Source organism: Molossus molossus, unplaced genomic scaffold, assembly GCF_014108415.1.
Source record: "Molossus molossus isolate mMolMol1 unplaced genomic scaffold, mMolMol1.p scaffold_m16_p_3, whole genome shotgun sequence".
Lineage (NCBI taxonomy): Eukaryota > Metazoa > Chordata > Mammalia > Chiroptera > Molossidae > Molossus > Molossus molossus.
The window spans coordinates 110,830,245-110,843,412 of NW_023425366.1; the positions used below are offsets into that span (position 1 = coordinate 110,830,245).

The 13,168-nt window shown below is 44.2% G+C and overlaps 1 protein-coding gene across 21 annotated transcripts in view; it reads right to left on the minus strand.

Annotated features, from left to right (window-relative positions):
* Positions 1 to 13,168, minus strand: part of SNX29 (sorting nexin 29) — a 526,970-nt gene that overhangs the window by 469,163 nt on the left and 44,639 nt on the right. For all 21 annotated transcript variants that reach the window (XR_004961818.1, XR_004961819.1, XM_036280935.1 and 18 more), the window contains exon 5: positions 8,613 to 8,737. Coding sequence is in view for 19 of the 21 variants with exons in the window: in XM_036280935.1 (XP_036136828.1) it covers positions 8,613 to 8,737 (125 nt within the window). In the remaining 2 variants the exon portion in view is untranslated. The remainder of the gene's footprint in view (positions 1 to 8,612; positions 8,738 to 13,168) is intronic.

The window sequence follows — 13,168 nt, forward strand, 5'->3', positions numbered from 1 at the left end:
CGTCTTGAAGACTTTGATGAGCCTGTGGTCCATCTAAACAGAGACACTCAAGAGAAAGACAAAGCTCAAGGGAGTGATCTGCTGGAGGTGTAAGAGTAGTAACACAGAGAGAGCAATCCTCACCAAAGAATTCAAGCAGCACATGTAGAAACAAGAGACATCAACAGAATCTGGGGATGAATAATACCATTTGAGTATATAGAAATGCTATGCCAAAATGATCAACAAAGAAGTAGAAAGTACGCCAAGAAGTTATGGCATCGCAGAAGAGGGGAAGATAGTTTTTCAAGGTCAGGGGGTGATTGGTGCCAGAGGCTGCTGAATGGGCAAGTGAGATTACACTTCAATTCTACAGCAAGTGTGTCTCTGGCATGTTCATAATCATGCCTGTCACCTTGCACAGACTACCAACACATAACCTGATGCTAATATATTGTTGATTAACAAGAACATCAAATTCCAAGGTGATGTCACTACTATAATCTGAATGTGTACCCCCTCAAATTCAAATACTGAAATCCTAACCCCCAAAGATGATTGCATTAGAAGGTGGGGCCACTGGGAGGACCGTTGGGTTATAAGGGTGAAGCCCTCACAAATGGGATTAGTGCCCTTATTAAAGAGGTTCCAGAGGGATCCCTTGCTCCTTCCACCATGCAAGGACACAGCAAGAAGGCAACGACTATGAACCAAGAAAAGGGCTGTCACCCAACCATGCAGGCATCTTGATCTTGAACTTCCCAGCATCCAGAACTGTTAGAAATAAATTGCTATTGTTTAAAAGCTACTCAGTCTGTGGTATTTTGTTCCAGCAGCCCAAATGAACTAAGCAAGCCACTAACTGCAGTGGTTCTTTCTCCAGTAGAAGGGAAAATCATCCATTTCCCACACTGCATGCCCTACTGGCTACGTGGGCTTCCAATGGCTGCAAAACCCACCAGTTCCGTGCCAAGCCTATGCAGAGCTCTTGGTCACTTTCATTCATTTAAAATTTAATTTTTGCTCTTTTCCTCAAAACTTAACCAGTTCCTTTGTAGCACTCTGGAGTGATCCTGGTATAAGGTACCTCAGGAGTTATGAACTATTGTAGCATACACACTGATTAATGTCTTTCCTTCCAACCAAAATGCATTTATGGGTCTTTACTGAAGAACCTATATATTTCAGGACACCATGGTAGGAGCTGAAAAGTCGAGAGGAAGTAAAACAGACATGGTGCCCTGCATTCCTAAACCTTACCATCTAGTGGGGTACATGAACAACAGACAACTAAATATGGTGTGATGGTAACATAAAATGGAATCCCCTGTCCTTCGTTCTCTAAGACGAGGGCTAGCAAACTTTTCTGTGAAGGGCCAAATGGTAACCACATCTGAAATGCCCAGCAGCAGCCATAAACAGTCAGGACATGAGTGCATGTGGCTGTGTTACAATAAAACCTCATTGCAAAAACAGATGGGGGGACACAGTATGCTGACCTCTGCTCGGAGTGATCAAAACTTGCTCAAAACTTGATGCTTAACTTACTCATGAATTCAAATTAGGGGAATCCTGATCTTTCAGAGAGCCCTCTTTCTGGAAATAATGTGCCATTATGGAGAAAAGTAGAAGCTCCAGAATCACAATCATGTAGACCTGAGTAGAAATCCCAGCTCTGCCCCTCATTAGCTCTAAAGCATTAAGGAAATTATTTCATTTCCTTGAGCTTTACTTTCTTCATCTGTAAAACAGGGGCACTGTCATCCACCACGCAGAATCATTTTGGGGATAAAACAGCGTAATGAACATGAAGAGTCTACCAATTCCCCCGGGTCACGGGAGCTGCTCGATATGAGTGTCTAGCAGTCACTAAGAGAGCCAGTCTGTGTTCCGCCCATTCATCAGAAAGAGCAGAAAACACCCAGGTGTCATTCCAAGACTGATGTGCTAACCACATCCCTCCTCCCACTGTGGAGCATGGGCGGCTGACTTTCTTTTTTTTTTTAAGTTGTCTTACTTTTCTCTATTGTTTAGGTTAGGATGTTTTGGGATGCAAATAAATGAATTCAAAATGGCTTAAAACATTAGGGAGTTTCCTATTTCGTGTAACATTAAGTCCAGCTGTAAGGCAGTTCCAGAGTTGGTGAATTCAGTAGCTCAGCGACGTTATGAGGGTCCAGGTACTTCCCATCTTTCTGAGCTGCCAGTCCTTGGTGTACTTTTGTCCTCAGACTTGTTCCCTTCATGGTCACAAGATCATTACCCCAGTCTTAAGCAATGGCCCACGGCCATATAATAAGCCTTCTCTTGTGCCTCCGTTTAAATAGCAAGAAACTGTCTCAGTAGCCCCTCGGCAGACTTCTTCCTTCTCGTTGGTCAGAACTGCACCTCATGTGTTTTCGTAAACCAATTACCGGCAGGATGATTCTGATGGCTGGCCTGCTCTGACCCAGACTCACTCCCCCTGGGGCAAGCTTCTGGCCCAAAGCTCTTGGCCACCCAACATCTGAACAAAATCAGACTTCTGTGAGCAAGAAAGAAGAGACAGAACTGCTGGGTGGGGAACAACCAATGTCTGCTGTGATTATTCACGCTAACTGGAAGGGAAAGTTGAAACAAACTGCAGGGCCAGACTCTGAAATTGCAGACTCCCCGCGCACCATCACCAAATCAACCATCTGTGTAAACAAATCTGGCCACGCGTCCAAAGGTAAGAGGAAACAGTGCTCACTTTGACAGAGCAGACTCTCACTTTTGGGGTTTGAATCCTAAAGGTGACTTCATCCCAAGCCTCTGAGTCCTTCGCAACCCAACTCTCTGGACGACCTATTCGAGGGGATCTCTGTTTGGGACGGATGCTGCTTCCCTGGCCCACCAACAATACTCGACAAGACAAAGCTGAGGGCACATCAGCTTATAATCACATCTGTCTCACCAACGTTCATAAGTCAGGGATGTTTAGGGCCCAACTCCCCAAGTCAGAAACAAACAGAAATCAGAATGCTGAGCCAAAAATAAAAACCACCCTCACGAAACACCACGCAGACAGCACACTGGAAAACGGGAGATGTCCGCAGGCGCTGATGGAAGTCATCACGACACTGCAGGAAACAACCGCCGCGAACCTTTCCCAGGCTGCGGTTCGTCTCCGGAGGACTCGCAGAACAGGGACTAAAGATGGTCACACACAGAGGTGGCACAACTTTCAGCTTCGGAAGGTTGGCCTGGATCACACCAACTCTCCCACAAAGAACAACAGCAATTTTAAAAGCTAGACAACTTTTTTTTTTTAATCCTCACTCGAGGATATGTTTCTATTTATCTTCAGATAGAGTGGGAGGGAGGAAGAGAGAGAGAGAGAAACATCGATGTGAGAGAAACACATCAACTGGTTGCCTCCCGTAGGACCCCAAACAGGGCCAAGGATGAACCGCAACTGAAGTACGTGCCCTTGACCAGAATCGAACCCGTGACACTTTGGTCCATGGGCTAATGCTCTAACCGCTGAGCCAAACTGGCCAGGGGTTAATTAAAACAAGTGAAGCACTGGAGGGAAGTTCAAAGACAGGAGTCCTGCATTCAGAGCCTTATTTCGCCCTTCGGGCTTTTTCCAGCAATAGAGCTTCTCTGTGAAACGGTAAACTGAGCTTTCAGGACTCCCAGAGGGTCTACTGTACAAGGGAAAAACAGGGTCGGGGCATCCCGAGGAGGAAGAGCACTGGAAAACACCTCGAGGATGCAGCTATGTACTGGATTAAATTGTGTCCCCCCAAAAGTCATGTCTACCTGAAACCTCAGAATGTGACTTTATTTAAGAAAAGGCTCTTAGCAGATGTAATTAGTTAAAATGAGGTCCTACTGGAGTGGGCTGGGTACTAAATCCAATATGACTGGTGTTCTAAGGAGAGGAAAGGACACAGAAAGAAACAGAGGACAGAAAGCCATGTGGAGACAGAGGCAGAAATTGGAAGTGATACAGCTACAAATGAGCGAACACCAAGAACTGCTGACAAACACCAGCAGCTAGGATTGCATTGTCTCAGCATCCACAAGGGCCAACCCTACTGACACCTACATTTTGAATGCCTGGCCTCCAGATCTGTAAGAGAATAAATTTCTCTCTGTTGTTTTAAGCCACCCAGGGTGTGGAAATTTTTTTATGGCAGCTCTAGGAAACTGACATAAGCTGAAAACCCCAAAGAACCATATCCTAGAAACAAGGCAGACGCAGAAATACAGGAGCCCTCATAAATGCAGAAGCCCAGGTGTCAACTGGCTCAATCTGTGACTGGATTAAACTGATCTTCCCTAACTGCCTGAGAAGTTAACAGCAAAACCTCTCTGAAAAAAGATATCATCCCAAGCTTCAAATCATCTCTACAATCCTTCATACACAATATCTGGCATTTGGTCAAAAATACCAGGCATCTACAAAGACAAGAATATTTTCAAAATCCAGACAATAATGAATATAAAGGACTTCTCGCTATAGCCAAGTGTGAAGGTTAACAAATTCCCTCCCAAAAAGCAACTATGAAACTGGACCAAATGACAAAAACAACTGTTTCAGCACTCTATAAACTGACTTCAAGGCTTACAATCTAAGAGGTGTTTGTACTTTAAAACTACTGAATTTTAGATAGGAACGGTAACAAAAGTGCAACAGTGGGAAGAGTTACAAAAGTAGAACAATAAAAGACACTATCTCAAGTGTCAGGGGCAATAGGGAGAGGTGGAGACTGTGGTGATCTACAGCACTTTTGCCCAATCTACAGAAGGCAGGAGGACTGGGCTCCAACCAAAGTCAATAGTAAATGTGAACCCAGAGTCGCAGATCTTCAAGTTTAAGAAAAGTTAGAAATCCATATTTCAACATAATTATCTCATAACTTTTCAATGTTGTTTTATGTATACTATACAGAACACCAGTTACCAAACCCAGCCCCGCATGCCCCTAACCCCAGATGACTGAATGCAGTCATGCCTCTGGCAGACTCAGCACTGTCCACTGTACTATGATTTCCAAGGAGACATCATTTTGGTCAGTCCTTACTTTTTCAGCTTTTCTCTCTTCAAATGGTAATGTTGCTCATTTGTAAACAGAGCTAATGCAGCAGTCTTGTGGATTAATTCACCGTTATTTATCTTTCCTGTCACTTTCAATTTAGTTCACTGAGCCCCAGTGGTCTACAGAGGAGCAACATTGGGCGTCAGGCCCAATACCAGAGGAGGGGGGAGCTGGGAAGAGCCAGGAATTTGACATCAATCTGACCTGGGTTGGAATCCTCAGCTCTGCCATTTACCAGCTGTGGGAACTTGGGCAACTTATTAACCTACTTGAGCCTCGGTGACATCCTCTGGAAAATAAGGACACCCTTGTCTACCCTGGAAAGTCACTGCCAAGTTTTCATCAAGCACCAGCTCCAGCAGCTCTGTACCAAAACCTGGGCTTTGCAGGGGCTTTCTCATGGAGTCCACACCACAATCTTGCAAGGAAGGGTCTGCTATTAACCTCACTTTGCACATGAGGAAACAGAAGCTCAGAGAGGGGGTGTCCCAGAGACCTCATGTATGGCAAGTCACAAAGCAGAGATTTCAACTTTGTCGTCTGACTCTAGAGTCTGATAGAAACTGCTAAGTTACATAAAGGGCCTAGCCCAGCAGCTAGCAGGGACGGAGGGACAGAATGATGCTCATTTCCACCAGATTCCATCTGCTTCATTCTGCCTAAAAAGGTCATCCAATGGCTTTAAGGACAGCCTCAAGAAGCCATTGATCTGATCTTTCCAGCTCTTAGCATTTGAAAGCCCGAGGGCTTCCCTCCCTTGTGAGGCTTTTAATCACTCATTCAACAGCAGGAAAGAGGTTTTAATCAGCCAAGGACTATTCTGCACCAGTGAATAGTTAATTAACGCTGCCAACAGTGATGGCAAAAGCCCTTGGCAGCCACTCCAGGGCTAACCCAGTTTGGTCTTCCCCGCTTCTCATTGCCCAGGAGGCAGCCCAGCACATCCTCTCAGCAGCAAACGAAGCCAGAGAACCGTTCTTCAGTCTCCTTGGGATGCAGGTGCAGAGACCGTGCTACAGTACAGGGACGTGGCAAGAACGTGAATGCCGGCCATGCCTTGTAAACGGGGTGGCACTTCTCTGGTTATCAGGGCCAAGTAACAGACAGACAGGAATTCTAGTCTGAATAGGAGCAGATAGAGCCATTCTTCATGGCTAAAAGGTCGAGCCTTAAGGGGGATGAGATGGAGGAAGAGGTTAAAAGGTAAAAGGGTATTGAGGAAAGAGGGCAATTGGTTAAACATTTATGAGGTGCTACGCGAACTGAAGCAGATCTTTACATGAGTCTCGCCAAATCCTCCTGACCAGCCCCCAGGCAGACAACACGAACCACCTTTACAGGTGAAAACAACTAAGCCTCCGACTGTTCCCAGGGTTCTACCAAACTCACCCTCACATTCTGACTCCAAAGCCAGGGTTGCTCTGCCAGGGCTGGCAGCTGCCCTCACCTAAATGGAAGCAGAGCCAGAGCCTCACCGGTTTCGTTAAGGTAGCCCCCGCCCCACACACCACGCCGCCCAGACGGGTAAGATGGACACGAGGGGGGCTGTAGGAAAAGCTATGTCCTTGAACAGCTCATCGACCAGCCCAGAGCCCTCGGCCACCCCCTTGCAGGGGCCCAAGAAAGCATCCTGGACACGGGACAACAGAGACTGACATCTGAGGTGGCCAAGCAGTTAGCAGTGGTTTCTACAAAAACTAAGGCCGTTGATGCGGCTCTTCCCTGAGCCAGCCCCCTCACGTCTATGACTGTTAACAGAGGGACCCAAGACACAGGAGAGAAATCAACAGGGACAGGACTCCCTCTTGCAGCTTTCCCCTGACCCCAACAGGAACCACATTCATTTCTGAAAATGAGCAGCCAGTGAGATGAACAGGAATCAAAGGTTTACTGACGGGCAGCGAGGAAGAGGAAGGAAGATACACCAATACAAGGGAGAGGAAGACCGGCAAAGGGCTCAGTCAGCAGAGAACTTCCACCGAGACCACTACACATGGCTACGACTGGTTTTAGCGGTGAACAGAGAACTAGCCCACAATGACACATTTTTCTCAGCAGTGACACTGACAGTGACAAAGATTCGGGGATTCGGGGTAACAACCACAAGCAGCATCTGAAAGAACATGCTCTTTAAAACACTGGAAGGAGAACATAGGACATTTTTTGTTTGTATACTCGTTTTCTTCATAATTTTTCATGTTTTAGGATACCAAAAGTGATTCTGATGGCTGGACTTTTTTTTAATTTTAAGATCATCTTCAATCCATGGATCCATTTCATTCAATGGCAATATTCAATGTTAAAGCGAACATAAAAACACACACACAAGTGCACAGTTTTCATAAAGGTCTATTTCATTACTGGTGGGTAGCACATTTAATAGTAAATACATTAAATAATGCCCAGGTGACCGCAGCACTGGTAACTGGACAGAGAACCAATTCAACTGGAAACCAGCTAACACAAAACTGTCTACATATTTAAAATGCAGCTCTTGTTTAGATCATCAACACAGGACGGTTTTCAGAGGATGGCGTACACTCCAAGGTTCCGGTCCACAGCAAACCTCTCTCGGCAGTGTCCTCATCTGTGCCGTGGAGGAAATAAAGGTCCCTACCACTCACAGGGCTGTTGTGAGAACTGAACAAGTTAGTTCACACAAAAGACTGACAAAGTGCCAGGCTTGCACTAAATACTTATAAGTGTTAGTAGTTATTGTTATCAGCGTAATGTCTGTCATTCAGACACAGCAGCATGGCATGATGCTTTGACAGTTAAAATGGATGGTAGCAGAACGTATAAACTCAGAGACCTGTGTGGTTTCTGTTGCTGTTACTGAAGACAGATTTAATTATGAAATATCATGCTATCACCATGCATAATATTAAAACAGATTATTCATTTCCCAGCAGCTGCCATACCACACTGGTAAAATACACAGCTCGGCTGCAGGCCCTGAGCCCCTCAAAGCCGGCAACATGTGGTTCTGAGAATTCCGCCCAAAGGATGACTTCATTTAAATTAAAACGCCAGCCCAGCCTGTGTGGGTCAGTGTGATTGAGCATCAACCCATGAACCAAGAGGTCACTGGTTCGATTCCTGGTCAGGGCACATGCCCAGGTTTCAGGCTCGATCCCCAGTAGAGGGCGTGCAGGAGGCAGCTGACTGATGTTTCTCTCTCATGGATGTTTCTATCTCTCTCTCCCTCTCCCTTCCTCTCTCTCTAAAAGAAATCAATAAAACATTTTATAAAAATTAAGATGCCAGCCCTGGCCGGTTTGGCTCAGCGGTTGGAGCATTGGCCTGAGGACCAGAGAGTCCCGGGTTCTGTTTCCACTAGGGGCACATACCAAAAAAAAAAAAAAATTAAGATGCCAGACAACACCATTACTGACAAGTAAGACACCCTTACACAAGATATCTGCACCACCACGCCCCACCCCACCCCACCCCCAACCAGTCCCACACAGCGATTGCCTTGCTCAATGTTAAAAATAAAAAATAAAAAGAGAGAGCAAGAGAAAAGACAGCATCCTCTGAGCCACCACATCAGGCCAAGCAGTACCTGTTTCAGTTTTGCTGGAGAAACCCGCTGCCTGTTTGATCGCAGCTGCTGTTAGTGCTAATCCGCGACTCCTCTTCAAGCCATGCTGTAGGACGGCCTCGAACTGGGCACACAGACAGGTCACCCTGTGAGAGAACCAATGATTCATCATCAGTCCACCCTGTGTGAGGTGAGAAACAACCAGAGTGGCCCCAGCATCTCCAGGGAGCCAGTAATTCGCCAGGTGTGAAGGAACACACTACATATGGATTTACAGGCAGGTGATGGCCTTGGGTGGATCCACACACCTCTCCCCAAGTCTGTTCATTTCACATAACTCAGGGAAGCCCCACACAGTCTAGCCATAATCATTAGACTGGTGAAAGCATAATAACAACTCACAAGAAACGAGGGAAAATGGAATCGCAGGCAGCGGGAGAGAAACAAAAGCCAATTTAAAAGCAAATCAGTTTGGTGTAGGGAGGGGTGGGTGTTAATTGTATTCAATTCACTCATTTCAACTCAAATTCATATCACATGTAGTTTAAGGAACAAGATTATCTTTTAAGAGATTGAATTCACCAGCCTGACAAATTGGAAACACTGTGTAATTTCATGGCCTGTTACTTTCACTAAAGAAATAATATGAATTCTGATTCTTGTTCTTTATTTTGTTGTAAGAGTTTATATTTGAAGTCAGATCCAGAGCTGACAGAATTTTCAATTAAGTTACAATTATTGTGCATTTAATTGAATTCATTTCTCAATAACCAAAGAAATGGGAGATTCAGGAACATTTTTGCAAAGAGATGAGGTCACAGCAACTATACTCTATTCTTAATAATCCTCCCAGCACTCCTAGGCCCTAGTTGGATCTGTGGACTTCAGAGACCCTTCCATTCACGTGTGCAACAAACGTTAAGAAATCCTGAATTTCTATGTGCCAGGCACTATTCTAGGCTCTGATGATATGAAGGTGGGGTGAGACACGCAAGGTCTCACCACATTTGCACCGTTCCGACGGGCGGAAGATACACAAACAAATAAGCTAACCAAACCATTTCAGTTGATGAGAACTTTGAAGAAAATAAAACAGAATGAGGTGGTAAGTAGAGGCAGGGCAGGGACCAGCTTAAATTCTGTGGCCTGAAAGTAACCTTGAAGTAAAAGCCTGGATATGACAAGAGACAGCAGGTTGGGTAGAGGGATCCAGTGAAAAGGTCCTGAGGCCACCACCATCCATGTCAACTTGCAGAACTGCAGGCATTTCCTGCTCCACCTACCCCCACACCTGTAATAATAACACTCCAAGGGTTTACTGTTCTGTGGGTGGTAAAATATTTTCATACCCATGATTCATAAGCTCCTCTCATCAACATTATGATATAGGTAAGGCAGGTATTATTATCTCCATTTTACACATAAAGAAACTGAGGCTTAGAAACAACACATATTAAGTACATAATTAGCAGCAACCTCTGTATTCCAGCCCTGCCCATCCCATGATAATCCAAGATAGTTTCTGATACACCCCACGCAACCAAGACAAACATGCTTTATTCTAAAACAAAAGTTCTCTCCTTCCCAAACCCAACCTTTACTCAAGTCATCTGTCTACACCAGAAAACCCTAACACAGTATCAGCAAATACCAGCTCTTGCACATTTACTCTCAATTCTGTGCCCATGAGAGACATCACTAATCCATCCCAGCATTCTGGGCTATCACTGCCAATGATCAAAGCTGGCCCTCCACTGGAAAGAAGACTATTTGGCATCCCAAACCTAACACTTGTCTTCAACTACACTATTTGGTTTCCAACTCCTACCTTGTCTTCCTGGCTCCCCTGCACCTGGTATATAGCATATGCTACATAAATGCTTTTGCAGTGGGTAGGTAAGTAGGTAATTAACCTTGAGCCATGGGTCCCAGAATTATCCTCTCCCACTTCCCCCCAACACTGAAACAACCCTTTTGCTAGGTCAATGTCACTGTCAAATATTAGATGTGCATATGCTGGTCTCTCTACATATCCATGCAGGTACACATTTGAGAGCTTCTTAAAAGCTGGGACACAAAAACTATCTAATTTCCACAGGAACCAAACAGAGGCATGCCAAAATACAGCTTGACCAGGGCCGTCTCAGGGAGGAAAACAAAACAAAACCATGGGCTGTCCTTTACAGTTTTCCATAATAAACCATAGCCTGTACCTTTAAACAAATTATCTGCAAATACAATGATTAACTAGGCAATCCTCGTCAGTTTGCTTGGCTCCGATGCACTGCACGAGTCAGTGACTGCCCTGACAACTCTGGATAACACCAGGCCCCTAATGGGAATGGAATGCAGATGAACAGCACAAACCCAGTCCCTAAGGTTTGGGTTACATCAGCAGAATTCCCCTCCAGATGCACACAGGTCACAATCAACCTAACACCACAGAAAACTCAGGTGGGCTCTAGTCCTACAATCAGTTCACTGTGATGCCTGCCTTGCCGAAGGCCGTTCTACTTAACATCCTCCCTGTGTCCCCTTTTCACCTCCCCATTTGACCTGAGCTACTGGTCCTTTAAGACTCAGCTTAAAAGGGCTCCTCCTCCAGGAAGCCTACCTGAATGCTTCCTCATTCAGAGCTTCTTTCTACTACAGTTCTTGGCCAATCTCTGTTACTGCTCTTCTTTACACGGCTGTCTCCTCTTGTTAACTTGAGCTCCCTGACAGCAAGGATCATGCCTCATTCATCTTAGTTGCCCCAGCATCTAACACGATGCCTGGCTACTGTGCTAAACATGACCAAAATGAGTTCTCCTCTCAGGGAACTCAGAATATGGATTTGATAATATATTAAGGGAGAGATGCATCTCAGGAGATCTTGCTTAATTTGTAATCCAAATCCAGGTCAATTAATACTAGTGAATCAAGGAGAACATACATGTCCAACCTCATGAATCTAAAGCCCTTTAGCTTGTGGTGAGCACTCTATAGGTACGGATGTATAGCCATGTTACCTTAACGTTTTTCATTTCTTCTCATCTTTACTCAGTTACATGATAATTCCTGCGAAATGAAAGGGGTGCCTGCTTTGCAGAGCTCTCTATTTTCTCATTTAGCCTCTCCTAGGTCCCAGAATGCTCTCTGCTAAGTGCTCCCAGGTATTACTGTGGTGGGTTGGCTGCCTCCAAGGAGTTATCACTCTGACTTTATTATACATTAATGAATTGGGGCATGTTTTATAATTAAGTGGGGCACTTAATCAACAGTGAATGTTTTAATGTTTTCAAAAAGCACCCATCAAGGAAATCACTTCAAGTTTTTAGGCACACAGCTGTTTACCAGAGGAATGGATAAATAAAACGTGGTATATCAATACAATGGAGTATCATCGGCAATAAAAGGAATAAAGTACTGATACATGTTACAACATGGATGAACCTTGAAAATATTAAGCTAAGGGAAAGAAGTCAGACCCAAAAGCCACATTTGATATGATCCCACAAAATGCTGAGAAACTGAAAGTCGATAAGTAGTTGCCTAGGGCTGGGAGTAAAATCAGGGATAAACTGTAAAATGGCACAAGGGAACTTTTTGGGATAATGAGAATGTTCTAAAACTGGATTGTGGTGATGGTTACACAATTCTACAAATTTAATATTTAAAAAATCATTGCGGAGGGTGTCTATGGAGAAAAAGGTGAAACATCTGTAACAAAAATAAATGAAAAACGTTTTTAAAAATCACCACATTGCACACCAACAAGGTATAAATTTTTATGGTATGTGAATTAGACTTCAATAAAGCTGTTTATAAAAAAAAAAACTTCCCTCAAGGTCTTGGTAAAAGTTTGATGAAGGAATGAAGGGGTTAATGATTGAAAATGAAACACGGTCCTCCTGCTGAATGCAAAAGCACCCACCAGAACCAGAACAGCTGGATACTGCAGGAGCTTAACTAGTTTGCTGCTAAAATTACAGAAGCATTGGTTTCCTGAGCTTTGTCCTATATTTCAAGACTGCTTAACCTGCCACATTCGTCTGTAATAAGATTCCTAAGAATCCTGTGCTTTTTTTATGGCAACTGTCAGAACAAGACAGAATCAGTAATCAATGCTGCATTTTTACAAACTGCATCAAATTAACTTTGTAACAGAAGGGTATATTTCAAATTAATCCTGTTACTACATTACAGCTTTACTGGAAGCTTTTGGGAAAAACCAAGTGCAAACATGACAATGGACTCAATTATCCACATGTGGAAAGCTCCAATGTCACCTGGAATGGGGTCCATTGTACCCATGAAAACCGGTCAACTAATAGCATTCGCCACATCTCAGGTTTAAGACAGTACAATTATCAGCTAGACTTGCTAAAGCAAGGCTATTACATGACAATCATTTGAAATGGACCATGCCCTACATTTATGTTTTATAAATTAAGTTTCAAAAAGGTTCACACCCTTTAAACCATGAATTTTACTGGCAGAAATCAATCCCTGGCTGTAGTCTACAAGTCAGATAAATATTTAAGGTAAACAATGGAACAGAACAGAGAGCCCAGAAATAAACCCACACCTATATG